Source organism: Microtus pennsylvanicus, chromosome 4 (genome assembly GCF_037038515.1).
Source record: "Microtus pennsylvanicus isolate mMicPen1 chromosome 4, mMicPen1.hap1, whole genome shotgun sequence".
Taxonomy (NCBI): Eukaryota; Metazoa; Chordata; class Mammalia; order Rodentia; family Cricetidae; genus Microtus; species Microtus pennsylvanicus.
The window spans coordinates 78,738,055-78,764,881 of record NC_134582.1 but is presented as its reverse complement, the minus strand read 5'-3'; the positions used below and the strand labels follow the sequence as shown (position 1 = coordinate 78,764,881).

General features: G+C 46.8%; 4 protein-coding genes and 1 long non-coding RNA gene across 11 annotated transcripts in view; 2 read left to right on the top strand and 3 right to left on the bottom strand.

The window, feature by feature from the left end:
• Positions 1–15,973, top strand: part of Nsd1 (nuclear receptor binding SET domain protein 1) — a 102,269-nt gene extending 86,296 nt beyond the window's left edge. For 6 of the 7 annotated variants that reach the window (XM_075969534.1, XM_075969538.1, XM_075969533.1 and 3 more), the window contains 4 exons: positions 1,283–1,424; positions 4,465–4,571; positions 7,955–8,159; positions 9,805–15,973. In XM_075969534.1, coding sequence (XP_075825649.1) covers positions 1,283–1,424; positions 4,465–4,571; positions 7,955–8,159; positions 9,805–11,408 — 2,058 coding nt within the window. In that variant the 3' untranslated portion in view covers positions 11,409–15,973. Of the gene's footprint in view, positions 1–1,282; positions 1,425–4,464; positions 4,572–7,954; positions 8,160–9,633; positions 9,672–9,804 lie in introns of all 7 variants that reach the window. The other variant, XM_075969539.1, reaches the window with a different exon arrangement.
• On the bottom strand, positions 7,156–8,010 carry LOC142848054 (uncharacterized). The gene is made up of 2 exons (XR_012910352.1): positions 7,910–8,010; positions 7,156–7,282 (listed from the first exon to the last, which is right to left on the bottom strand). It is a non-coding gene; the product is annotated as an uncharacterized LOC142848054 (long non-coding RNA).
• Positions 15,974–17,541: 1,568 nt separating the features above from the next.
• Rab24 (RAB24, member RAS oncogene family) lies at positions 17,542–19,613 on the bottom strand. The gene is made up of 8 exons (XM_075969542.1): positions 19,210–19,613; positions 19,062–19,130; positions 18,782–18,860; positions 18,609–18,676; positions 18,428–18,527; positions 18,183–18,233; positions 18,007–18,069; positions 17,542–17,895 (listed from the first exon to the last, which is right to left on the bottom strand). The coding sequence occupies exons 1-8, from the start codon at positions 19,324–19,326 to the stop codon at positions 17,831–17,833; spliced, it is 612 nt and encodes a 203-aa protein (XP_075825657.1). The 5' UTR covers positions 19,327–19,613; the 3' UTR covers positions 17,542–17,830.
• Positions 19,614–19,700: 87 nt separating this feature from the next.
• Prelid1 (PRELI domain containing 1) lies at positions 19,701–22,812 on the top strand. Its single transcript, XM_075969540.1, has 5 exons — positions 19,701–19,951; positions 20,522–20,747; positions 21,811–21,924; positions 22,003–22,081; positions 22,334–22,812. Exons 1-5 carry the CDS (start codon positions 19,860–19,862, stop codon positions 22,471–22,473), a joined length of 651 nt encoding a protein of 216 aa, XP_075825655.1. The 5' UTR covers positions 19,701–19,859; the 3' UTR covers positions 22,474–22,812.
• A 135-nt stretch (positions 22,813–22,947) lies between these two features.
• Mxd3 (MAX dimerization protein 3) lies at positions 22,948–26,827 on the bottom strand. Its single transcript, XM_075969541.1, has 6 exons — positions 26,669–26,827; positions 26,348–26,453; positions 25,716–25,745; positions 25,475–25,589; positions 23,544–23,727; positions 22,948–23,443 (listed from the first exon to the last, which is right to left on the bottom strand). Exons 1-6 carry the CDS (start codon positions 26,736–26,738, stop codon positions 23,328–23,330), a joined length of 621 nt encoding a protein of 206 aa, XP_075825656.1. The 5' UTR covers positions 26,739–26,827; the 3' UTR covers positions 22,948–23,327.

Below are 26,827 nucleotides of genomic sequence, written 5' to 3'. Positions count from 1 at the left end.
TTTTTTATTTGGGGGGTCATTGGATTATATTTCAGAAGAAATTTCCCATTGTGTCTGTATCTTTTATCTGCAATTCTTTGTGCTTGGAAATTAGATTCCAGTACATTTCTTTCCCTGTACTATGGTTTTGGAGTTCTCCCTTTGCTAATATGAGAATTGAACCATGAAACCTATGCACAGTAGTCAAAGATTGTACAACTGAAGTATGTCTTTAGCCTATTTTACTTTGGTTGATTTATGTTGTGTCATTTTGGTTTTTTATTTATCCTTTGTTATTACATGTTATATTAGCTTATTACAGTTGAATTTGAATCAGAATCTTACTAAGTTTCCTTGGCAAGCCTAGAAGTTGCATTGTCCTGCAGTGAGCCATCTCTCCAGCCCCTGCCCTACCATTCTCAGTACTTGGGATTACATTGACCCTCATGCTTAGACTGACAGCTCTTTTCCTGGCATCTACCTTTGTAAATACTTCTTCAGTTGTGTTTGTGTGTTTGTGAGTCTTTATTGACAGACATTCTCATTATGATTACTTTGGGTAAGGAATTGGATTAAGTAGTTAAATTTCAATAAATGATTTCTAATGTGCCTCTCATCTGTAAACTTCCTGATTAGAAAATGTAATAAGCTGCTGCTTCTCTGGGGGCAGTGGTTCATAAACTTCAGTGTAGACCAGAATCCCATAGGCGGGCTTGTCATAACAACACATTGTTAAACCTGCATAGAGTTTCCTCTTTAGTATATTTGAAGCACAGCCTTCCAAGTGGAGTTGGTGGTGATACTGGTCCATATGTGACTTACATAGAACTCCTGCTCTGAGAAACTTTGATTTTAAAAGCATTCACTTCTGTTGACGGGTTTCTGTCCCACCTGGTCCGGCAGCCTTTCAGTTCTAAAGAAACACACAGAGGTCTACATTAATCCTAAACTGGTTGGCCTGTTAGCTCAGGCTTCTTATCAACTATCACATCCTATATTAACCCCTAATTCTTGTCTGTATCAGCCATGTAGCTTGGTACCTTTTATCAGCAAGGCATTCTCATTTTGCTTTGCCTATACCTGACTTCTTCTGTGACAACTACAGACTGAGCCTTTTCTCTTCCCAGAATTCTCCTGTTCTGGTTGCCCTGTCTATATTCTACCTGGGTACTGGTCAAGCAGTATTTTATTAAAATAATACAAGACCATTGTCCAGTAGCACATTTCATCTTATTAGAGAGAATAGTTTTCTACATAGTAGAGTCTCAGGAAATCTGACAGGTCGCTTTTCTTGAAATTCTAGGATCGAATTATTGATGCTGGACCGAAAGGAAACTATGCTCGGTTCATGAACCACTGCTGCCAGCCTAACTGCGAAACACAGAAGTGGTCTGTGAACGGGGACACGCGTGTTGGTCTTTTTGCTTTGAGTGACATTAAAGCAGGTAAGGTCAATAAAGACTCGGGAGCTAAGGCCTGAGTTTCAAGTTCTTTATTTACCATCTAAAAATCTTCTTTGCCATCTAAAAATCTTCTTTGTCACCGGGCGATAGTGGCGCACGCCTTTAATCCCAGCACTCGGGAGGCAGAGGCAGGCAGATCTCTGTGAGTTTGAGACCAGCCTGGTCTACAGAACTAGTTCCAGGACAGGCTCCAAAGCCACAGAGTGTGGGTGAGTGCTGTCTTGGGGCCTCCCTGCATTGTGGCTCATTTATGCTAGCCATTTTCTACTGCACTGTGCTGCACCACTGCCCTTTGGATGAAAGTAGGATAAGTGGCATCACATTATTATTGGACCAATAATTCTATAGGGAGTATGATGTAGGAGCCACGGCTTGCTGTTAACCCTGGTTGGTTTTGGTTTGTGTGGGGTTGTTTGTTTTGTTTTGTTTCTAGCCTCTCAGTGATGTAAATACAGATGATTCTTAATCCTGCAGCATGTGTATTAACTATAAGTCACTTGGCTTTATATTCTGTCCAGCTAAAGAAAGAATTAATGATTTCCAGCATCTATCTAATGAAAATCTTTCTTGGTCTCACTGTTAGAATGTATATCAGGGCAGATAAGATGGTTAAGTAGGTAAAAGCTTGCTGACCAAGCCTGATTACCTGAGTTGGATTCCCGGAACCATGTAGTGTGGATGGAGAAAACCAATTCACAAGTTATCCGCTGACCACCACACATGCACCCCTATATACATACATACACTTAGAGACTTGTACATATGTGTACAGACAAAACAAATGTTAGAAATTTTTTAATTAAAAAAAAATATTGGGGCTGATGAGCGATGTCTCAGTGGTTAAGAGTACTGACTGCTCTTCTGGAGGATCCAGGTTTAATTCACAGCATCCACATGGCAGCTCACAACTGTCTGTACTTTCAAGTTCTGACATCCTCACACAGACATACATGCAAGCAAAACACCAATATATATAAAATAAAAAAAAATAGACCATCAGTCTGCAATTGTTAATATTCCTAAAATGTGATCGATGTTGTTAGCTGTGAAATTACTAAGAATACGTGTATTTGTCTTCATAAAACATTCTCATATCTGTTAGGCCAACCTACTTTTGAGTTTAAGTGTGTGTGGTTTTTTTTAATATTTATTTGTTTATTATGTATATAGTATTCTATCTGAATGTGTGCCTGCAGGCCAGAAGAGGGCACCAGACCTCATTACAGATGGTTGTGAGCCACCATGTGGTTGCTGGGAATTGAACTCAGGACCTTTGGAAGAGCAGGCAATGCTCTTAACCAGTGATCCATCTCTCCAGCCCAGTGTTTGTGTTTTATTACCTTTCGGTTCTGATTCACTGAAGTCAGGTCTGACTCATTTATTATTTTATTGGGATTTGTTATTGTTTGAGACAGGAGCTAACTCAGCCTTTTAACCTCTGGGATTATAGGTATATGCTACCTTACCCAGCTCAGGAAGAGTATATTTTTGTGCCTTAATTTGTTACAATTTTGTTTTATTTGTTGTTTTTGTTAGTTTTTTACTTGAGGGAACGGTTTGCTAGGGATTAATCTAGGGTTTTGCACATACTAGGCAAGCAAGCTATGCCCCTAGTCCTGTATACTGGTCTTTAAACTTTTATATACTGCTGTGGGTATTGTGCTGTATTCTTAGAATAGATGTATGATATTTCTCCATTATAGCGTAGGGTATTTGGCCTGCTGTGGTAGCACATGCTTATAATCTCAGCATCCAGACGTGAACACAGGAAGACTAGGAGTGCCTCAGCTGTACTTTTGAGTCTTGCCTGGTCTCTATGAATGAGTAAAGCTACTCTTAAGTTCAGATCCCCTAACAGTTATGTCATAACTCGTGTGGATCGCCCATTTGCAATCTTGCTTTCCTCATAGTATTACTTTGCAGTGAAATGCCTCTTCCCCTGAATGCTGCCAGATAGGTTTATTCTCAGGGACACATACCTGACAAGGTTTCTTCTTCAAATTTGCATTCCTTATGTAGGTGTACTGATGAAAGTGTGTGTGTGTGTGTGTGTGTGTGTGTGTGTGTGTGTGTGTGTGTGTGTGTGTGTGAATGTTATTTTTGGGGGGGCACACATACTAAGCATGTAGAAATCAGAAACTATCAGGTGCTGGTCTCTGCCTTACCTTGTTTTGAGACAGGATTTCTTTGATGGCTCTCTGTTGCTTATAATGAGCTTGATGACCCTTGAGCTTCTGGATATTGTCCCGTCTCCACCCAAAAATTCGGCTTTCATGTGGATTCTTAGAACTCAAATTCAGTTCTTATGCTTACAGATCCAAGTGCTGTTGTGTTTTGTTATGGTGGAGTCTCACTCTGTGAGTGCTAGTTTGGTACTCACTATACAGTGATCTTCCTGCCTCTGCCTTTGAGTGCTGGGATTACAATATGTGCCAGCATCCTACCATCAAGTTCTCAAGTTAATTTTATTAGTGAGTTTAGTGTATTTTGAATCTAAATAGTTGAAAAACAGATGGAAAAATAAGAGAAGTAATACTTTAAAGATAAAAGTTATTTTAAATATCACTTAACTGCTTTAATTGATGTTACATACTGTCTATAGTGGTGCACACCTTTAATCCCAGCATTTGGGAGGCAGAGGTGGTAGGTAGATCTCAGTGAGTTCGAGGCCAGCCTGGTTTAGAATGAGTTCTAAGATAGCCAGTGCTGTTACACAGGGAAACCCTGTCTCAGAAAACCAACAAAATAAAATTCTGTCACATTAGCTAATGAATAACACAGATTTAAAATTTTATTCTCTTAAAATTACTCTCATCCTGATGTGGTAGTGCACGCCGTTAATCCTAGCAGTTAGGAGGCAGAGGCAAGAAGATCTCTGAGTTCATGACAGCCTGGACTACACAGAGACCCTTTTTGAACAAAAAATAAAAATAAAATAAAATTATTTTATTAGACATTATTGTCACTTATAATTAGGAAATAATATAACTGTATATGTTAATATTTTGTGATCTTTATGCAGGCACTGAACTTACCTTCAATTACAACCTAGAATGTCTTGGGAATGGAAAAACTGTCTGCAAATGTGGAGCCCCGAACTGCAGTGGCTTCCTGGGTGTGCGGCCAAAGGTACCAATTTCAACACTTTCTATTAGCAACAATGGTGTGTCTCTCCTGTAGCATTGTTAGGTGCAGTGCTAGGGATGAGTCTTCATTTCAAGAAGCTTTGCTTTGAAATAATGGGATTGATTATCAGTAGTGCCACTAACAGTTTACTGAGCAGTCTCATGATCTAGTTGATGTTGCTGTAGTATTTTGACTTACAAGTATTTTTCTAATTCCCCCCAACCAAAAAAAAAAAAAAGGTCTACTGAATTAAAACAATGAAATAGGTTACTTTGGTCTCTGCTCACCCCATACCTCCCATACCTTCTAGGAAGCTACTTAGATTTCCCTGGGTATGTAGTTGTCTTCTTTTTGCTTTCTACAGGTATTAGTAAAATTTACTACACTATAATACCATACATTAAAATAGAATTCTAGACTGATGATGTAGCTCTGTGGTAGAATGCTTTCTGGCCCATGCTGAGCCGTGGGTTTACCACCAAAAAATATAGAGATTAACAAAATATAAATATTATTTTGTCTTCCTGTGCTTATTTATGTACATTTAACTGAGTTACAATGCTGTAATTGTTAAGGAGATTTGTCTTTTATGTTATGTGTATGGATGTTTTGCCTGTATAGATGGGTTTTTTTGTTTTTTTTTTTTAAAGATTTATTTATTATGCATACAACTTTCTGCCTCCATTTATACCCACACGCTAGAGGATGGCGCCAGATGTCTTTCCAGATGGTTTGGAGCCACCATGTGGTTGCTGGGAATTGAACTCAGAACCTCTGGAAGAGCAGATAGTGCTCTTAGCCACTGAGCCATCTCTCCAGCCCCTGTATAGATGTTTGTATCACATGCATTTAATGCTCAGGCCACCAAAGGTCATTGGAGCCCCTCCCTAGAAAGTAGAACTAGAAATGGTTGTGAATCTCCTTGTGGCCATTTGGAATCAAACCCAAGTCGTCTATAAGAATTGCCAGTGCTGATCTTCAGTGCCTCCTGCCCTCTTTTTTTTTTTGTTTGTTTGTTTGTTTCTGTTTTTTTGAGACAGAGTTTCTCTGTAGCTTTGGAACTAGCTCTTGTATACCAGGCTGGCTTCGAACAACAGAGATACACCTGTCTCTGCCTCCCAAGTGCTGAGATTAAAGGTGTGCGCCACTACTGCCCGGCAAAATTTTTATTTATTTATGTGTGCTCTGTATGCCAGAGAGGGCATCAGATCCTATTAAAGATGGTTGTAACCACCATGTGGGTGCTGGGAATTGAACTCAGGGCTTTTGGAAGAGCAGCCAGTGCTCTTAACCACTGAGCCACCTTTCCAGCCCCATCTTTCTTTTTTAGAAGAGACTTTCACTGTCTTTTCCAGCATAGCCTTAAACTTGAGTCTGTCTTCTCTTTGCCTGCTACTTACATGCTGGGATTATAGGTATGCAACCCCATCCCTGGCTGCTGTTTTCTGTTAGAGAGTTTTTGTTGTTGTCGTTGTTTGCTTGTTTGTTTGTTCATTTGTTTTTCTCTTAGATTTATTGATCTTGTGTGTATACATAAAATGTGTGTGTATGAGTGCTATAGGGTGGACAGAGGACTACAACCCACAGGAGTCATTTGTGTGCAGGCTTGGAGACCATTGCCTTTACCTGTGGAGCCATCTCTCAGGACCCTGATGGTTTCCTTTTCGTTTAGTGGAGGGTTTTTTGTTTGGTTTGTTTTTTGCAACATGATCTCACTATGTAGGGTCTGGCTGTCCTGGAACTCACTATGTAGATTAGACTAACCTCAAACTCAAAAAGATCCACCAGCCTCTGTCTCCCAAATGGTGAGATTAAGGTGTGCACTACCATGCCTGGCTGCCAAGCCTAATCATCTAAATTCAGTCTCCAAAGACCTAAAGGTGGAAGTTGGGAACCGAGTCCTTCCAGGTTGTCCTCTGACCTACACACACACACATTAAGTGGATGGAGTTAAGATTTTTGGTTTTTTGAGACAGGGTTTGTCTGTGTAGCTTTGGTGGCTGTACTGGAACTCCCTCTGTGTAGCCCAGAGTGGCCTTGAACTCACACAGATCTACCTGCCTCTGCCTCCTGAGTGCTGAGATTAAAGGCACACAACCACGTCCCAGCTTTGACATAAAAATTTTTATGTCAAACAATAAAAAACCAAAATGCTGGGCATGTTCATATGTACCTTTAATCCCTACACTTTTGAGTCAGACGCAGGTGATCTCAATTTCTCAATCTCTCTCTCTGATTATTTATATTAAGGAAGCTTTATTTTCTGTCAGCGCTATCTCCCTAAAACAGGGTTTGAGAGAATATCCCCAAACACAGGAGAAATGTTTTATTTTATAGCCCAAAAATTGTAAGGCTGGAGCTAGCTTGCTTGCTTGCTTGCTTGCTTGCTTGCTTGCTTGCTTGCTTGCTTTCTTTTGTTCGTTCATTCTTTTGTTCTTTCTGGGTGTGTTTTTTTGTTTTGGTTTGGTTTTTGGGTTTTTTTTTTGTTTTTTTTTTTTTTTTGGTTACGTAGGAATTTGGCTGATTGAACATCTTATCCGGGTGGTGAATGAAAAAGAATAAGAAAGGCTGTAAGACTGCTCCTACATATGGTGGACAAGGAAGTTTATTATAGATAAAAAGGAGAGCATAGTCAGAAGCAGGAACATCTGGGAGAGGGAAGAGAGGGAAACAGGGTGCAGCAACCAGCAGTCTCAGGGAGTAGATGAAATGGCCTGGTAACCAAAATGGTTAGATTATATAGGGTAGCAGGGCCATCCTGATCAACATAGCAAATACCAGGATAGCTAGGACTACATAAAAGATACCCTGTTTCAAAAACAAAAACAATTTTTTTAATCAAAGAAATGCTAAAATACATAGAGATGGGCCTGTATCACAAGGATAGAGCCAATTGAGAAACATTCCCAACGGTCAAAGCTTAATAATTTTTAAAACACAAGAAAGTTATTATAATATATACACTTTAAATTTTATTTAATTTATGTGATGGATGTTTTACTTGAATGTGTGCCTATGCAAGGCTTGCGTGCCTGGTGCCCATAGAGGCCAGCAGAGGGTATCTGATCCCCTGGATTTAGGAGTTAGAGCTGGGTGTGAGCTACAGTGTGGATGATTCAAATCACACCTGAGTCCTTTGGAAGAGCAAAGGACTCTTAACTGCTGAGGAGTCACCTCTTCAGCCCCTGTACTGTTTGGTTTTTAAGATTGCAGTCAAAGCTAACATGAATTGGGCGTGCCTTCCTGTATCTTCACTAACTTTACAACAGTCTCTGAGTGTTGTCTTTTCCAGAGGAGAAGCTGGGGTTGAAAGGATAGTTAATCTAGTGAAGAGTACATACCTGAGTTGTTGTCACAGTGTTGACTGATCAATATCTGACCTCCAGAATCAACCCATTGTCACTGAAGAAAAGTCCAGGAAATTCAGGAAGAAGCAACATGGGAAGCGCAGGAGCCAGGGTGAAGTCACAAAGGAGAGAGAGGATGAGTGTTTCAGCTGTGGAGATGCTGGTCAGCTCGTCTCCTGCAAGAAGCCAGGCTGCCCGAAAGTTTACCATGCTGACTGTCTCAATCTGACCAAGCGACCAGCAGGTTGGTGCCAAAGTCCATTCGGAGCACTCCTTGTTCTCTGTCAGAGTTGTCAGGATCTGATGCCACTTGTTTCAGTCTGACAGAGAACACTGTTGTTGAGCACAAGCCCACTGTGGGATCTGGTTCGTGTTCTTTGGTGATAAAGAAACAACAAAGGCTTAGAGTCCTAGATTATAGGAAAGAAAACAGAAATGTGTTTTATTTCCATTTACATTATTTCATCTTTCCAGCAACTCATAAAGATTGTTTTTTATCCATATGTGCATGGGGAAAATGCAAATGAAGATTGAGATTACTTGTTGCTGATAATTCAAAGACAGGTGTTCTGACCCCAAGGCCACTAAATCACCTTTCCTTTCCAAAGGGAGAGTGAGGCATATAGAGACTTTTAGATATTAGGATCAATTAGAGATGGGTCAGCAGCTTTTAACCACAGTTTCTCTCAACTCTGCCTGAGTCTCCTACCTTACAATGTAGACTTTTTCTGTGTAGATGAAGTAGTTGTATTAATTTACACATGAGACAACTGCTAAGGTAGATAAGGTAATTAGGAATTTGTGTTAGGAAAAGTTAATATCCTTTGGGCAGTGACTGGGTCTTAGGATTGTAGCCATTGGTCAGGCTGGCTATGGTAAGGTACAAACAACAGATGCAAATGAAGCTGTTTAAAGGGATGTTAACACAATATGCGGAGTGGAGAGCTCTAGGGTAGAAGTGTGTGAAAATCTAAATTGATTTTCCTTCCCTTTGTGTAGTCCAGGGTCATGATAGAACAGAAAGTCAAGTAGAATAAAGTTAGAGCCTTTGTGTTGAAATGTTAGTACCAGGAAGTAGAAGTAAATCTTTTTCAGAATCACCTTGTTTCATGGCACAGGTCATGATTTTGCTTGTGTTCCATCAGTGAGTTCTAGCATAATTTATTTGGAGATGGGAACACTTACATGCCTTATGAGGAAGTAGATACAAGGTTAGTTTTAGGTCAGTTTTAGGTCTTTTCCCTTGTTTCTACATGGACAATCCAGATAAAGTTTTTTGCTGGTTTCAAGACTTAGAATTCAGCAAAGGTGAGTCAGCTTCCCTTATTATTTATGTAATGTGTAAATTTACTCTATTTCTGGTGAAAACAAAATAAGCAAGAATGTTAAAAAGCTGGAATGTTCCTCTTTGAGTTGGATTTTTAAAAGCTGTCTAGATCTGGGCATTGTGATATATATATATATACCTTGAATTTTAAGTTAAGGCAATCCTGGGCTTATATAGTGAGACTCTGTCTCAAATAATACAAGACAACCAGAATTTGGAGAAAAAAAAATGTGGAAATAGTAATGATTGTTTCTTTTAAGAGGAACTTTGGGGTTTATTTGGTTTCCCCCTGTACAGCTCATGCTAGAAATAGTCTCTTGCTTGTGTTTAGTTGATACTTAGTTACTCAACCTTGATTCTTTGCTGTTATTTTATATATTGTTTTGTGCAGAAGAGGAAGCTGAAATTCTGGGGAAGGAGTAATGGCAGGTGAGTGGCACAAACTCTGAAGATGTGGCAGTTTGAGGAGGCTTTGCAGCCACTGCTGTGGACCAGTCTCAGAGCCGCGGCTCATCTCACATGCATCTATTTTCCCTAAGCTTCTGTTCACTCTTGTTTTCAGGGAAGTGGGAATGTCCTTGGCACCAGTGTGACGTATGTGGGAAGGAAGCAGCCTCCTTTTGTGAGATGTGTCCCAGCTCCTTTTGCAAGCAGCATCGAGAAGGGATGCTTTTCATTTCCAAGCTCGATGGGCGTCTGTCTTGTACTGAACATGATCCCTGTGGGCCCAACCCTCTGGAACCAGGGGAGATCCGTGAGTATGTGCCGCCCCCAGTGCAACTGCCTCCAAGCCCCAGCACTCAACTGACAGAACAGTCATCAGGAATGGCTACTCAGGGACCCAAGATGCCTGATCAGCCACCTACTGATGCCACCCAGAGGCTGCCAGTCTCCAAAAAAGCCCTGACAGGGACTTGTCAGAGGCCACTGCTACCTGAAAGACCTGAGAGAACTGAGTCTAGCTCCCACCTTTTAGATAGGGTTAGAGACCTTGCTGGGTCAGGGACCAAATCCTTGGTATCCAACCAGAGGCCACAGGACAGACCACCTGCTAAAGAAGGACCAAGACCTCAGCCATCTGACAAAGCCTCTTCAATGACCAAGCCAAGCTCCTCACCCTCAGTCAGGTCCCTGCCACTGGAAAGACCTCTGGGAATGATTGACCCAAGGCTGGATAAATCCATAGGTGCTGCCAGCCCAAAGTCCCAGTCAGTGGAGAAATCCCCAGCCCCCACTGGCCTGAGACTTTCACCACCAGACAGACTGTTGAGTACCAGCAGTCCCAAACCCCAGATTTCTGATAGGCCCCCAGACAAATCCCATGCCTCTTTGACCCAGAGACTTCCTCCTCCTGAGAAAGTACTATCAGCTGTGGTCCAGTCTCTGGTAGCTAAAGAAAAAGCACTGAGGCCTGTGGACCAGAACACTCAGTCAAAGCACAGACCTGCGCTAGTGATGGATCTCATAGACCTAACTCCTCGCCAAAAGGAGAGGGCTGGATCTCCACATGAAGTCACACCACAGGCTGATGAAAAGACGCCAGTGCTGGAATCAAGCTCGTGGCCATCTGGTAAAGGTCTGGGGCACATGCCACGAGCTGTGGAGAAAAGCAGCGTGTCAGAGTCCCTTCCGCCAGCTGGGAAAGCAGCAGCTCCTTCAGAACACCCTTGGCAAGCTGTTAAGTCACTCACCCAGGCCAGACTTCTTTCTCCATCTTCTGCCAAGGCTTTTTTATATGAATCAGCAACTCAAGCCTCAGGAAGAGCTCCTGTAGGAGCTGAGCAGACCCCAGGACTTCCCAGCACAGCACCCAGCCTCATTAAACAGGGAAAGCAGCTATCTAGAGGACTTACTGCCAAGAGTGGGCAGTCCTTCAGGTCTCTTGGGAAGATCCCAGCTTCTCTCCCCAATGAAGAGAAGAAGTTGACAACCACAGAACAGAGTCCCTGGGGCCTGGGAAAAGCCTCACCAGGGGCAGGGCTTTGGCCCATAGTGGCTGGACAAACACTAGCCCAAGCTTGCTGGTCTACTGGGGGCACACAGACATTGGCACAAACTTGTTGGTCCCTTGGAAGAGGGCAAGACCCCAAACCAGAGCAAAATACAATTCAAGCTCTTAACCAGGCTCCTTCTAGTCGCAAATGTGCAGAGTCAGAACAGAAATAATGCAGTAAATATCACATAACCAGGCAAGCTGTCCCCAGGGTGCTGTTGGGGTTGGGGGGGGATAATCCTTCTTTCCCTTCTCTTCTTAAACAGAAATATTCCCAACACTTCCACTGTTCTTCTTTTCTTATATCCCAACACTCAGAACTCTCGTGGCATTAGCCCATGGGGACTTGTGGTTGTGTGAACCATGTATGGAAATCGTCGGGCCCCAGTCAAGGAGACAGACTTGAGTCTCTTTGTCCTAACTTTTACATATGGTCAACTTAAAATAAAAAGTCCACTCTGCAATCAAGCATGGAATTCAATTCCAGTGATCAAGTTGGAAAGTATAGAGGCTCACAAAGCTACTTCCCTGGCCCAGCAGTGCCCCTTTGAGAACACCTGATAAACCTTTAGGAGGATCTGATGCTCATTCAAATCACTGGCAGTTATCTGAGTATTGCTGTATGCTAGGTCAGGAGGCTAGTCATTGTGTAAGACAGAATTACATAAGGCCTGATCCCAATGAGCCTGACTTGCCTGCTTGGGTCCCCAAGCAGATTCAAGGACCTCTGACCAGGAAACAACAGAAAGTACTGCTAGGCCATGGGTTTCCAGGTTTGTTCTCAAATATTTTTGTGTGTATGTATGCGTGTGTGGCCCAGAATGTGTCTGTATTGAACATGTTTCCTAGTTGGACTGTGCATGCATGTGCGTGCCTGCAAAGCTCTTCTCTGTAAATGGAAGGGTGCTACATCAAGGCCAAGGCAAGCTGTTGACTGGGACTTTTACCTGTGTATTGCAGTCTGAAGATTTGTTCTTGGAGGAGCATCAGGTTAGAGGGAGCTGGTTTCTGAGAATGTAGTGTTCCAGAAGTGGACAAAGGAAATTGGCAAGCTTACCTTTCTTTTCTACCAATAATCCTTTTCTAAGAACCTACCCCATCCGCATTTCCTCAAACACTCAGGTGCTTTCAGATTTCAGTCTCGGGCAGTGGACATAGGGAATTTCTGGCAAACTCCTAGCAAGACACACCACCTTCAAGAAGAGTGTCAGATTCTGATGGGAATTTTCTTCCGGTCTCATGCCTTCCTACCTGAAGGGAGGGAACTCTTTCCACCTCCTTGTAAATTGTTGTGCTTTCTGTTACAGAGAGCACATGCATGGTCACTTAGCTCAATGGCAAGCCAGAACCCTTCCCCAAGACTGGAGAGACGTGGTGTTTGGAGCAGTGTCCAATCTAAGACGACTCCTCGTAACTGCTGATTATCTGTTACTGCTGCCCTGAGCTGGGGCCCAAGGGCTGGGAATCTGTTGGTGCTACCCTGCCCTTCCATTTCCCCAGCTCACAAACTGCCAACAGAAAGTGCTGTTTGGCTAGTTCTCTCACACTCACCCTGCCCCTTGTCCTCAGACCATGTGTTCGTTTACCTGTCTGCTTTGCCAACATAGTATCTTTAGCTAACAAATGGCATCTCCTGGCCAAAACATCTGGCCTTTCTGTCCCAGTTACAGCTTTTATATCCTCAACAGGATTCTGTTTGCCCCAGGTTCCTCCTAAGTTCCTGTTGAGGTTAGCTTCCATCACTTTTCAAAAGGAAAGAACAGTGGTGGTTACTGAAGCATTTGTACTTTACATAAAAATTGAGAGTAGTGTCTGCTTTTATTTCCCCAAGTCTGTCTCTGGGGTAGAAACCCCTGAACTCAGGCAGAGGGATGAGGCTAGGACAGGGCTGACCCGAGTTTGGGGGCTAGTCCCTGCACCTCTCTGAGACCTCAGAATCTCCTCTCTGAATTACGCCTGCCTAGTTCTCCCCTTTCCTCCTTTCTTTCCACATCATCAGAGTAAGAAAAGCTCTGTGTTCAAAAGGAAGAGAAAACATAAAGCATCTTATTTTCTTTTAAAAAAAATTTTTAAACCATGAAGAAAATATTTTTAAAGAAATTCACCCAGGAAATTAAAGTTCACTATATTGCATATTTATCATGTGTGAAGATATAAGTATATAACTGCAGCTAGTAGACCCCTTTCCTGATTTCTTAGGTTGTGTGCGTAGGTTTGCTTGGTGCCAGTCCTGTGCCCTTTGCTCTCCTGTCATCTGTAGTTGTGATCAGAAACAGATGTCTGCACTGCACTGTCAGAGTCTCCGTTCACTATGTTGTGTGTTTGATTACCGTAGCTCTGTTTCATGAAATAAACTGTGAAGTGGGGGGTGGGGGGTGCAGGCTATGTAAAATTTTTAAGTGAAGTTTAGTCTTGACTTAACTTCTCTAAAATAGGTTTCAGTAGTTAATTGGCTTTGACAGCTGTCTAGAAGTGTCTCACAGAACAGGAGGGAGGGATGGGGTCACAATTGGCCACTTGTGTTTGTTGCGATATTTTCATTCACCGCCATTTTTTGGAGCCTTCCTTCCAGACCTGCCGGGAAAACATCTGAACTGTGTACTTGTGGGGTGGAGGGAGTGAGGGGCATGGGTGAGAAACAACCCTTCTAATGACAGGCACGTTTTGTTCAGGGCCACTGAAAGACTCTCAGGTTGTTGTTGGAACTAGACATTTGAGCGGAGACCCACAGCTAACAGCATGAGTCGTGTTAAAATAGGGTATTGGTTACTGTCCTTCAGTAACAAGTGCTTAGGGAGCAGGGACTTGAGTGTGATGGTGGGAAGAGGGTGACCTTGCAGTTCTGGGCTGCGTTTGAATCCTGTAATAACCCTTTCTTTGAGGGTGTGAATTGGCAACACAGAAAATCTTACTAGAAACTTCTGATCATTGGGCAGGTTATATTTTGGCATTGGCATTTGGCTAAGTGCTTGAAATTTGAATTGCCAGAAAATCTACCTGTGAGACAGCACCTAGGAAGTTCTTTCCAGGGACAAGCCAAAGGCAGAAATGCTCCTAGTAGTGACTAGAGGGAAAAGGGGGTGGAATTGTTGAAATTTGCATTTAAAACTTCATTTGTTCTTCCTGTTGGAGCCAACCCATTTTAATAGAAGGTAGCCACTATTTACAACCCCCCCCCCAGTATTTTTAGATGTCTGCTTCCCTAAAATTACTGAGTTTGAAATTATTTGCATAACTGTGTCATTTTTTTTTAACGAATTCTGCATCTTTGGTATTCATATCCTCTACCCCACACGTACAGTCTGGGCTTGAAGTGCAGTAGTAGTGAGCCTTCGTGGCTCTGCACTGTCAGTTCCCTGAAGCTGAACTTTGAGATTGTATTCCAGTGCTGTTCCACAACTGACAGGAAGGATGTCTAGGTTGTCCATGCAGGGCAATCAGGAGAGCATTCAATCAGATGGGTCTTGCCCCGGCTCCAAAAAATTAAGTTTTCTAAAACTTGTCAGGACATTGTTATCCTCTTGGGGATGTTGTCATTGAATGAAAAGAGGCCCAGTGTCCTCACTTCCTAGATCAGAGGACAGGAGGAGCAGCAGGAATTTCCTGTTGTTGAGTGATTAATGTTAAAAGTATCCCAAGTCGTTTAGACCTAGGTAGCTTCTGCAGGAGCTTTGATTGGTTATGACCAGTTTGTTTTCAGCTGAGCTTCCTAGGTCAGTGCAGTTCTATAGTGTAAATTGAAATACAAATAATTGCTTTGTACACAAAACAATGTAATGATGGTGCTAATCTCATGGTATAAATAAGCACTGCCAAGGGTTGAGGAAGTGGTGACATGAGAAACCTAGTTCCCTTTTGGGAAGATAATTTATGTAGGTTCCTTTCAGCTCTATGAGAGATAGGCGGCAGGCAGTGTCACTGATGCCTGCCAACCCAACCCTGGAGTTTTTAGTACGATCCAGAGGTGAAGAGATGATCCCAAATCCAGTTGATGGCCACTGAGTTTCTCAGGGCTAGGGTCACCTTTGTCCCATCCTGTCTAGGACAGTTTAGAAGAGAACTATGGGTGTGGGGTATCCACTACCTTCTGCTTCTCTACCTCTTCCCCTCTCGTGGCAGCATCTCAATTGCTTATGAATAAGGACAATGTCTCTTAAGAACGTTGGGAGAGTTTTATTTAGACAACTACAACCTCACAAGAGATGTTTTCTTACCAACATAAGCAAAACAAAAACTCTTTTGTGGTCTTTACCCTAGAGTAGCCTTCCTGTGACTTAAGAACATCAGACTATGAGGGGCTCCAAGGGTAGCTCTTGGGAGCTTAGCACAGATTGACAGGTAAACACAGGGAGCAGAGTAGAAACCAAGGAGAGTCCTGGTGTTCTCATTCCAGGGTGGACAGAGTAGGTGGTCTCCAGGCTATGGTGGTGCCGCCTTATGTTATGTAGGTGAGTGTGAAAGTTGGGTGAGTACAGCACCTAGGAGCTCATGGAAAAGCCGCTTTTTAGGTCTTGGCGAAGAAAGCTGACTAGAAAGCTCTATTTTTTAAATGGGGAAAAGGGTTCAGCCAAGGTCCATCACTGTGTTCTCTCACCACCCCCCCAACAGATTGTCAGCTGGAAGTGAACCTCCTAGTGAAAAAGAGGGGAACCCTGTGCTAGGAGTCCCCATAAACATGTACTGTAATTCTTTGTATATAGAAAAAATTACTGTAAAGTAAAGTTTAACTTTACTCTTATGGCCCTTGCCCTGTGTTTTTATTGTCTCTGGGGAGATGTAGCATAAGACAAAGGACTGACTGGGTTGTGGTAAGAGCTAGAGCCAACCTGAGCTTAAGGCCTTCAAGAACTTCAAGAAAATTGACCTCCCAGATTCCTTCCTTTCCATTGGGAGTTGCAAAATATTCCTGTGTAGCCCTTGGCTGTCCTGGAACTCAATCTGCAGACCAGGCTGGCCTTGAACTATACCTCCAAGTGCTGGAAGTAAAGCCACCACTCTCACGGGCATTTTGAGGAAGTAAAGAGAAACGAAACCAGGGCACTGGGTTGTTTAGAGACATCCTCACTATGCTGTGCAGTCCAGACTCACCTCAAACTAGTCTGTCTCCTGCCTGGCTGCCCAGTTAGTGCTTAGATGTCAGAAAAATGGTCCCAAAATGCCTTCTGGGCAGGAATAGGACCAGTTGGTATTTCTGAAATCTTCAAAGGCAAAGGGGCCCTGAACTGGCATCACACCCTCACACTAACTAGAAAGGGCTGCAATACACTTCCTTGTTTAAACAGGAAGCGTTAGCCCTTTTTACATTACCATCTAGGTTTTCAGGGTATTTCTGATCCTGAAAAAATTAGCAGTTGTCTCAATTTTCTTTTTCTCACTTTATTTATTTACTTAGGGTTTGTGTGTTCTTTTATTGTTTTGTTTTCTTATGGGGGTGGGAATTTTACTGTGTAGCTGTGGTGGCCTGGAACTCAGAGGCACATCTGCCTCTGCCTTCTGAGTGCTGAGATTAAAGACAAGCCATCACTGTCTTCAAATCCTTTTGGTTTTTTGTGTTTTGTTTTTAGGGTTTTTTTTTTAATGGTGTATGTGGGTATTTTCGTTTTATTTTTCAAAACAGGGTTTCTCTGTGTTATTGCTGTCCTGGAACTCAATTTATAGACCAGGCTGGCCTCAAACTCAGATCCACCTGACTGCCTCCCTAGCGCTGGGATTAAAGGTGAGCACCACCACCACCCAGTTTCAAGTCCTCTTTTTAAATTAAAAGCTAAATTGCATCCATAAAGTCTTTTGGACTTGCAGAACTATGGATTGCCTCTTGTTAAATATATTACAGGGCAATCCTGGGAAGCTTAGGACTGAGTCACAGCCCTGAGCCACAGTTCTAGACATGACACAAGAAGTTGAGCTGGCCAAACTAACTTTGAGCCTTTCATCTGTGGGTACAACTTACGTGCTTTCCTTGCTCTAAGAGTTTGTATTCCTCCATCCCAGTCCCTAAGCCTATTTCATCCTCACGAGAGAAAAGAAACTGCTTAGTCAGTGGTAAAGTTCCTGACTGGTATGTTAGAAGCCTTGAGGGTTTGCTCTACATGCACATGCGAGCGCGCGCGCGCGCACACACACACACACACACACACACACACACGGAACTGTGCGTGGGGACATAAGAGCCCATTGCTTCTCCATGATTTCGGTGACTCACTATTTGGTTTCCAAATGCTGACAGGAAGTGAGGCCAGTCTGATGGCCCCAAGAACAACTAGGTGTTCTGACACCCAGTGCACAAAACAGGGAAGGGGCTGTGAGTCACAGTGCATCAATTTTATTTACAGTTCAGAAGCTAGTTAAATAATCTGTGGACAGAAGTTCTGTCCAGGACACAAGCCAGGGAGTCAAATCAGCCCTTATCCTTCTTCATGCCCACAATCTGCCCAATACTGCCTCCGTTCCATGGGCCAGCACAGGCAGGTGCCACCTCTGCTGCCAAGGGGACCTGGAGTAGCTCAGACACTTGACCACACCAGCCCAGACAAGAATTGGGTCCAAGCCCTCTGGGGGAATTCATTTAATTCTCCCAGGCCAGATGAGTGGTGGCTCAGTGATGACAGCAGCTGTAGAAGTAAGGGTTTGCCTTCTGGCTCAGGTCCACACCTTTGTCCTCTGTCAAAGAGAGAGGTGGCTGCTCAGCACTATTGTGGTGATCAGGTAAGTCACCAGCAGGACTAGAGTCCACGAGCCTAGAGGACATCTTAATAGGTGGGGAGTACACACCTGTCATCACCTGGAAAGCCGCCACACTGACGTAATCCTCTGCCACTTTCTGGAAGAGCTCGTCTGGCAAGCAAAGGATCATTGAGGCCCTGGTGCCAGCAGCCCTGAGAACTCCCAGTGACCCAGCCCTCTGAACCTTTTTTCCTTCTGCTGGCAGGCCCCAAGACAGCACTCACCCACACTCTGGCCTGTCTTGCTGGATGTTTCAAAGAGCTGGGCTTTGATATCTGCAAAGAGAAGTGACTCTTTATCCCTGGGAATCAGGACCTAAATGTAGTTAACAGTTCAGTGTCCTGGATCCCATAGGTTCAAGAAGGCCAGAAAGCAGCCAAGGGTGTCAGTTGGCCGTCCTTGTAATCCACTCAAGCAGGTATCACCCACTCTCTGCCCCCCCCACCCTCAAAGGTTTTAGAACATTTACTATCTGCATAATCTTGGACATCATGGAAGTCAACACGACGGCGCCGCCTGTCTTCCTCCAGCAGGTCACTCTTAGTGCCACACAGGTAAATTTGACAGCCCTGTAGCAGAAGACAAGACTGAGATTATCTCCACAGACCAAAATGGTCCCTGTCGCCTATCTGTGGGATCTGGTCACCTACCTCTTCTAAACTGCGCAGCTCCTTCACCCAGAATTTGGCTCTCTCAAAACTGCTGCTGTCAGTGAGGTCTTGGTGTAGGGGTCAGACAGGAGACACAATCAAGGATCAGTGGTTTCCCTCTGTTGTTGGCCTGTAACCCAACCCTTAAAATAGGCCAGAATTCAATCCCTTACCATAACACACAATGGCAGCTTTGGCGCCCCGATAATAGATTCTGCTCATGGCTTCGTAGCGCTCTGATCCTGCTGTGTCCTGGGGGGTGAAGGTAAGCTCCTTCATAAGTCTTAAGAACAAGGCCTGCGTCTTCCAAACCCCCATTTTTTTTTAAAGATAACTGAATGGGTGTGGGGAAGGAAAAACGACCTCTATAAGGCCCCACTTGGCTAGCTTAAGAGACAAGACATTAAACCTTGGAAATGGTTTTGCTCAAATCTATATCCCCAAGGGACTTACCCAAATACCCAGAGTCACCGTCCGATCTCCAACGCACATCACCTTGGCCACGAAGGCAGCCCCAATGGTCTGCAACCAGGTAAGAGATAAGAGTCGAATGCAGGCCAGCCCCCTTCTTCCCGGGCCTGGCCCGGTGGGGTGCACTTACGTTCTGATAGGGGCCCACCAAGAAGCGGTCGTGCACGTATCGCTCCACCAGGCTTGTCTTGCCCACGTATTCCTTGCCCAGCATAACCACCTTGACGTCCACGCGCTGCCCGCTCATGCTCCCAGGGCCGCCTCACTCACGTCAGGGTCCGCGTGGCCCAGGCAGAGCCCAAGCCTCAGACCCTAACCCCAAGGGCCTCGCACGTCGCAGGCCCCCGGAGCTTCGGCCGGGGCGCTCCGTCCCTAGCAGAGCCGCGGCGCGGGGACGCGGATAGCGCCCTCCGCCGCGCCGTCGAGCCCTGCTCCGCTCACCCGCGCGAACGCTACTGCGACTGAGGCTCCGCCGAGCCGGGGTTACCGACTGAAACCGGGGTCCCTGAAGCTAACTCCAGCCAGCACCTTCGGAATTGGACGCCAGGGGGCGGGACATCCGATCACGTGTGCGAGCGCCGGAAGTGGCCGAACCTACGCGGCCGGCGCCGGAAGCGTCGCGCCGTCTGATAGTCCCTCATGGCGGCCGTAGGGACTTGGGCGCGGCGCGGCGGTGACTGAGCTGCGAGCCTGGCGGGCGTGCGCCGAGCCACGTGCCTCCCACCCCCGGGCTCTTCACCCTGATGCTGCACGGGTGCTGAGCCCGTCCGGGTCGGGACGATGGTGAAGTATTTCCTGGGCCAGAGCGTGCTCCGAAGTTCCTGGGACCAAGTGTTCGCTGCCTTCTGGCAGCGGTACCCGAATCCCTATAGGTACGTGGCGGTGGGAGCGAATGGCCGTCCTTTCTCCATCTGAAGGTTGGAGTGAAGGCTGTCCTTGAGTATTGGAGCCGGGAAAGACAGGACAGCGAATCTGACGTGGTGTCGTACTGTGGCCACAGTTAGAGCACAAAGTCCTTGTTAAGATTAGGACCAGACCAAGCCTGCAAGGTCCTCGAAGAAGACTGTCTACGCTATGGACTATATGAGGCTCTAGATTTTTATTTTGTGGTCTCAAGGTGTTGAGACTGGAAGAGGCGGGGGAAACAGGAGTTGAGTTACCTTGGGGTTTGGCAATCCTGGCGATGGCCTGCTCACCTGCCCGTGGCGCTCCCTAGTGGTACAAATCTTGGAGATTGGAAAAACGTCTGAAACCAGGTCAGGAAGGAGGAGGGGATTGGAATTTGCCCGGGGATCGGTTCAGTATACCCTTAACTTTGAACCCAGGTACAGATCACTTAGTAAGATTGCAGGAAGCCATGACCTGGAGGCTCCAAGCGGGAACCCGTAGACAGTTTATCAGGAGCAGACTTCTGAGAATAATCTTTACTTTAACACCCGCAGCAAACATGTCTTAACGGAAGACATAGTACACCGGGAGGTGACCCCTGACCAGAAGCTTCTGTCTCGGAGACTCCTGACCAAGACCAACAGGATGCCACGTTGGGCAGAGCGACTTTTTCCTGCCAACGTTGCTCACTCGGTGTACATCCTGGAGGACTCTATTGTGGACCCACAGAACCAGACCATGACCACCTTCACCTGGAACATCAACCATGCCCGGCTGATGGTGAGACCTCCTTTGGTCCCTTAAAATAGTTGCCCTCCAGGTCTCAGGCAGTTGTGGGAACCCCTGTGGCCTGAAGCAGCTGTGGAATACTAATGAACAAAGTCTACAGCCTCTCTAGGCCTCTCTCTTGGCTCTCAGATGGTGGGGAAGACACCTCTTTTCAGAACTTGTTTCAAGTGCTGTGCACAGAACTCTAGGTTAGTGTATGACGTACATACATACAGGGTGGACTTTCAGGAGTGGTGCTGGGCAGAATGGGAGGTGGCTACCTGACGGATAACCAGCACAGTGGTGTGTTTGTGACTACTATCTTTGTGTTCTTCAGGAAGTTGCCACTCACTTTGATAATGAAAGCTGTGATTATTATCAAATGACTCTGTGTGTGTGTGTGTGTGTGTGTGTGTGTGTGTGAGAGAGAGAGAGAGAGAGAGAGAGAGAGAGAGAGAGAGAGAGAGAGAGAGAACACTCAAAGGGGAGAGTTCAGAATGTAGATTGGAGACACTGTGCATGGCCGAATCTATAGGCCCCAAGCAAAGCCCAGGATCAGGCTGGAATGCCAGCTGATCCCCAAAACTTTTTTTTCTTTTTTTCACGACAAGGTTTCTCTGTAGCTTCGGTGCCTGTCCTGGAACTAGCTCTTGTAGACCAGGCTGGGCTCGAACTCACAGAGGTCTGCCTGCCTCTGCCTCCCGAGTGCTGGGATTAAAGGCATGCGCCACCACCGCCCGGCTAAAATTATTTATCTAAAATTATTGGTGTTTTGCCTGCATGCATGTCTGTATGATGATGGCAGATCTCCTGGAACTGGAGTTACAGACAGTTGTGAACTGTCATGTGGGTGCTGGGAATTGAACTCAGGTCCTCTGGAAGAACAGCCAGTGTTCTTAACCACTAAGCCATTTCTTCAGCCGACTATTAGAACATAGGGCAAGTACTCACCCAGTGTCGAGTGCAGGAGTGTGATGCTGGCTTGAGAGGCACAGTAGAGACAGGGTCTGAGTCTGTGCAAGTGAGCAAAGCAATGGACACGCCTACAAGGTGCTCTCCTGGATTCCCTGTGCAGGTGGTGGAGGAACGATGTGTTTACTGTGTGAACTCTGACAACAGCGGCTGGACCGAAATCCGTCGGGAAGCCTGGGTCTCCTCCAGCTTATTTGGTGTCTCTCGAGCTGTCCAGGTAAGAGGTTTGGGAGCTGGGCCCCACCGGGCGCTGGGTCACTGAGCAGCTCTCCCATGCTCCTTCTTCTTCTGCCAGGAATTTGGCCTTGCCCGGTTCAAAAGCAATGTGACCAAGACGATGAAGGGCTTTGAATACATCTTGGCCAAGCTACAAGGTGAGAGCCCTGGACACTGCTTGGGGACTAAGGGACCCTTATTAGCAGTGGCTGGGATGATCCTCCCTCAGCTTGACCAATGCCTTGGGCCAATCATTACCCTGTTCTGAGCCTGAGGTTCTTGTGTGCCTGCAAGGGTGGGAGGGTCAAGAATCAGGACATTGACTCCATTCCTAAGAAGCCTTGGTTGGATGGGGATCAAGTGGGTCTTCCAGGCATCTTCTGAAGCCAGCCTCCTGTTGTTTGCCACAGGGGAGGCTCCTTCCAGAACACTCGTTGAGACAGCCAAAGAGGCCAAAGAAAAAGCAAAGGAGACGGCACTGGCAGCTACAGAGAAGGCCAAGGACCTGGCCAACAAGGCCGCCACCAAGCAGCAGCAGCAGCTCGTGTAGCTGCTCCCTTCCTCTCCCTTGTCCTCACTGTACTTGATTATTAAAGATGCGCCTCCAGCCCTCTCTGCTGTCTGGGTTCGGGTGGTGTCCTGGTCCGCATCTGCAGTACACCCGGCTCAGCGTCTACTGAGCCCAGCCTCCTTTTACCCCATTGGGCAGAAAGGTGCAGTGACTTGCCCAGGGTCAGAAGCAGTACGCAGGTGAAGCGGCGACACATGATAGACTGTGCGCTCCACGAGGGCAGGGCTCCTTGTTTTATTCTCTGATGTGTCCCAAGTACCCTGAACAATATTTAGCACATAACAGGCACTCAATAAACACGTGAATTGATTGGCCCCAGTTCTGGAGTCAGACAGCGTTGGTTTGGAACCTGACCTCAGGCAGGTCGCCTCACTGCCTGGCACCCCCAGCAGCCTCCACCTGTCTTAGGTGTGTGCTGTCCAGCACATGACCATGTTTGGCAGCGACCGATCTGATTTCCTCTTTTCCAGTTGTGGCTGGGACTTCCTCCACCTCATCAGGCAGAACCATGGACAGGAACTTACGAAAGAGGATTTTAATGAGAATACTGTGCAGTATATGTGGGGCAGAGGCCTGGGGCTTTGCCCAGGAACAAGTAGTCTACAGGCTTCCTGTCCCTGGGGGGGGGGCAGCAAAGCAGAGCCAAGGGCTACATAAAATGCCCTGGGGGATGGGGAAGGTGTCCCAGGCTCAAGCTGTGCAGCAGAGTGCAGAGTCCTGTCCCCACACAAGGGTCTTTGTGGTCTCCCAACAAGTGGCTCTAAGCAGACATTGGAACTTGTGTGGGGCTCCCCTGCCTGGCAGGCTCAGTCCAGAGAGAGAGGCAGCTGGCGTCATAGCCAGGTACCGGTGCTGTGTGAGTAGCTGAGCCCCTGGCCATTGCTGAAGCTCTGAAGCAGCTCAGTCTCAGTTCCGAACACCAGGCTCTCCACATCTACCTCCACGTCCTCTGCAGAGAGAAACCCATCAGGAACCCCGCCCACATGCCACAGCTCAGTGCTGCCCAGAGAAACCCACCAGGAACCCCGCCCACATGCCACAGCACTCACCTTGGTCTGAGTCTGAGCGCTCAGAGGACAGAACCGAAGAGTCCAGGCTGTCTGCTCGCGGCCTGTCCCTCTCTCCACCCCGGGGCAGCCCCTGGAGCTGCTCCAACTGCTGCTGTAGGCTCTGCTGTTTACTGCGAAGCTTCTCCTTGAGCCGCTGGGCCTGCTGCTCCTGCTCCTCCAGCTTCTGCAGAATCCCAGGAGCAGGGACTCGGGTCAAGCTGCCCAGGGACTGGCCTTTCTGTGGCCACCGGTACCTTTTTCTATGCCAGACAGGCAGCCACATAACCAACCTAAGCTAGTTTCATGTCCTTCAGGGCCATCTCCTGCCCATCTAAGTACAAAGATCTGTCTAGATGGCTGTGCTTGACAAGGTACACCAATCTCAAATGCCTTTAGGGTCTTGTCACATAATAGGGTAAAATACAATGTCAGTACAAACTTGGAGACTGGTACCCTGACAGGCAAAACTCTGGCTAAAGGATATGGCCATGCCTAAGTTGCAGCCCATTGCTGCCCATAGTCACAGACCCAGCCAGCTCTTCCAATCTCCAAATTTTTTATGTCAAGTGTACTTTGAAGCACTGCCAACTACTTTTAAATTATTGGACTAGAGGCTACTAGTTCACTGGGCAAGCGGCTCGGTGGTAAGGTGCTTGCCTAGCACGTGAAAGGCCCTGGGTTCGCTCCTCCCATACAAATGATTTTCTGCTTTTTTTTTCTTTTTTTTTTTTTTTTTACCGCTAGACCATGTGGGAGATTTTCTGCTTTTTAAAACGAGAATAAACCAAAACACTCGAGACAAGGTACAGAAGGATGTGTGTCCTCACGTAGACTAAGATGTGGCATTGGATTACAACCAAGGCAGAGGAACCCGGGAAGCTTGCAGGATCCAGCTTTGTCTGTCTGTGGTAGGCAGTGAGAAAAGCCTAAGAAAGTCGTCATGAGGCTGTGGAGCCCAAAAAAGCAAGGCCTGCGTTAGACAGAGACTTGAGTTTCATAGGAAGTAGGTACTGAGACTGTCCTGCCACGGTTTCCAGCTGGAGATGAACCTCTGTAGGTCTACATACAGAGTAGAAAACAGCCCGAGAGACACCAAGTCAGAGGGGAAGGAAGCCCAGAAGATGCTGCCCGGGGCTTGCCATGTGCCACTCAACACCTGAATAGCACGTTTCATCTACCTGAAGATGACGGCAAAGGAACTTCATGGGAGAACTCACAGCCTATGTGACAACCAGAATAATGGAAGTGACAGTATGCACCTATGTGACAACAATCTGTCCCACAGCCAAGATTTGTTTGCTGATGGCACTGATTGCCATGGCCCTTGGCAAGAGCCTGACAGTGGTGCTTAATGAACTGCTGATAAGGCAGGACAGGCATTAGTCTTGTGGTCTTGAATCTGCCTCGGCTGCTGTGCCTCCAGTCTGGCAGTATCTGTTTTTTCTCATCAAAGGGGCCTGGAAGGCAGGGAAAACCCTCTTTTGTTTCCAAGGGAGCTTCTAAAATGCCCACATGGCTGGCACAGCCTGGGCCTTGGCATCTGCATACCCACTCTTGTCCACCAGGGGGCCTGCAATCCCACCTAAGTAGTGGCAAGGCCAGGTTGGACCAGCTAGCGGTTCACCTGTCCTTTGCTGAGGGAAGGCAGGGACCAGCCCTCTACAGCCCACTGGATCACATGGCTCACGACAGTATTTTCAACAGGCATATACTATGCAGAACTAAACAGCCAGGACCTAAGTGATACCATAACAAAAAGGACCTTTACAGGGCCTCAGAACAGCCCAGCTGTCTGCTTTCCTTCCCATTTGAGAGATTCGGAAACGGTTGTCTCACGTCACACAGGATGGGGGCAGGTCCCAAAGCTCCAGCCAGGCCCTCCACACCACACCGTCCCATTCCGTCTAACGAGCACACAGGAGACACCTTACCTGGATATGCATCCTGGCCCGGCGCAGCAGGCTCAATGTAGTATATCGGGTACAGTCAACCCCCAGGGGCATCTGCTGCCTCAGCTGCTCCAGGCACCGCTTCAGCTGGGCTCTCCTGCAGGGAAAGAGTTCTGGAGGGCATTGCCAGCCCCACCTCACCGGCCAGAGGGATGGCAAGGGGGGAAAGGTCTGAGAGAAACGGTCCTTGGGACCTGGTTCTCAAGGCCAGGTTGGAACTCACCTGCGTTTCTCCAGCTCATTGTGCACAGACCTGCCAATGCCAAGAGGAGAGGAAGTGAGGGGCAGTGGGTACTGTTCAAATCCTCAACCCCAGGTTATTGGGCAGCTCAAAATTCACTACAGATATCTGTGCCAAGTGAGCCTTTTTGTGACAACCCAGGCTCATCTAGGGCACCAAAATCCCAGGCTGTGACAGAGGAATCAGAGGCATATACCCCGGAAGATACAGGACACCTGCCCGGGATAGTTGTGGGGTCTCCCCTGACAGCCAGGTAAGAGGGGGTGACTGGACAGATGTGACATTGGGTCCAAAAACAAGTCTGCCAGAGAAGCCAGTAGATGGGAAAACATTTAAAAGGAACGGCATATGCAAAAGGTCAGAAAAGCTGAAGCCTGTAGGGGAGAGAGTTCAGGAGTGTGAGTGGAAGGGGACTCAGAACTGTCTTGTTACAGTTCCTGGCCACATCAAAGGTGCTTTAGGAGTCCGTGAGTGGGCGCGAGCGCGACACACACACACAGAGGAAGATAGAGTAGGGTACCTGGCCCAGAAAGGCAAACAAGGAAGTGAGAAGAGGGTTAGATGGGACAGCTGAGAACTAGCGCCCCTCCCCACACTGCCCCATCCCTGCTCACCGTCCACTGTTCAGCGCACCAGGAGCTTGCACGGGTCGCTTCCTCCTCTTGTAGACAGTCCCGGGGCTGTAGTGTGGACACAGGGACGCATAGCCATGCTCCGCCTCTGCCAGAGAGAGGACCCAGCCCGTCAGCCGGAGCCCCTGGCACGGCGTGATCAAGGAAAGGTTTTTGGCGCCAGGACCCTATCTCCAGTCACTCCCTGCCCTGACGCCAGCGCACTCCTGTGGATGTGCGGGCGGTAGCACGCCAGCTGCCCTCGAGCCGTACTCTGTCCAAGTTGGGAGCCAACTCCAGCCCGCGCGCGGGGTCTGTCCTCACCTCTCTCGCGCCTCTCCAGGAACTCCGCAGCCTGCAGCAGGACCTGGATGTTGCTGGCCACGGGTTCCATGTCGGCGACAGCCGCCGGCGAGCGGGAGGGCAGGGGATGCTGGCCCTGGCAGCCGCGGAACCACTTTTGTTTCAATGTAACTGACACGG

Excerpts from the sequence above, each read along its gene's own strand:
- Rab24 (XM_075969542.1), bottom strand. The coding sequence starts at position 19,326 with ATGAGCGGGCAGCGCGTGGACGTCAAGGTGGTTATGCTGGGCAAGGAA. Across the intron at positions 18,528-18,608 it reads AGCTGCGCAGTTTAGAAGAG|GGCTGTCAAATTTACCTGTG; the intron begins GTAGGTGACCAG and ends CTTCTGCTACAG. Across the intron at positions 18,070-18,182 it reads CAAGACAGGCCAGAGTGTGG|ACGAGCTCTTCCAGAAAGTG; the intron begins GTGAGTGCTGTC and ends TTTGCTTGCCAG.
- Prelid1 (XM_075969540.1), top strand. The coding sequence starts at position 19,860 with ATGGTGAAGTATTTCCTGGGCCAGAGCGTGCTCCGAAGTTCCTGGGAC. Across the intron at positions 19,952-20,521 it reads CGGTACCCGAATCCCTATAG|CAAACATGTCTTAACGGAAG; the intron begins GTACGTGGCGGT and ends TAACACCCGCAG. Across the intron at positions 20,748-21,810 it reads TCAACCATGCCCGGCTGATG|GTGGTGGAGGAACGATGTGT; the intron begins GTGAGACCTCCT and ends TTCCCTGTGCAG.
- Mxd3 (XM_075969541.1), bottom strand. The coding sequence starts at position 26,738 with ATGGAACCCGTGGCCAGCAACATCCAGGTCCTGCTGCAGGCTGCGGAG. Across the intron at positions 25,746-26,347 it reads GGTGCGCTGAACAGTGGACG|GTCTGTGCACAATGAGCTGG; the intron begins GTGAGCAGGGAT and ends TGGCATTGGCAG. Across the intron at positions 25,590-25,715 it reads AATGAGCTGGAGAAACGCAG|GAGAGCCCAGCTGAAGCGGT; the intron begins GTGAGTTCCAAC and ends CTTTCCCTGCAG.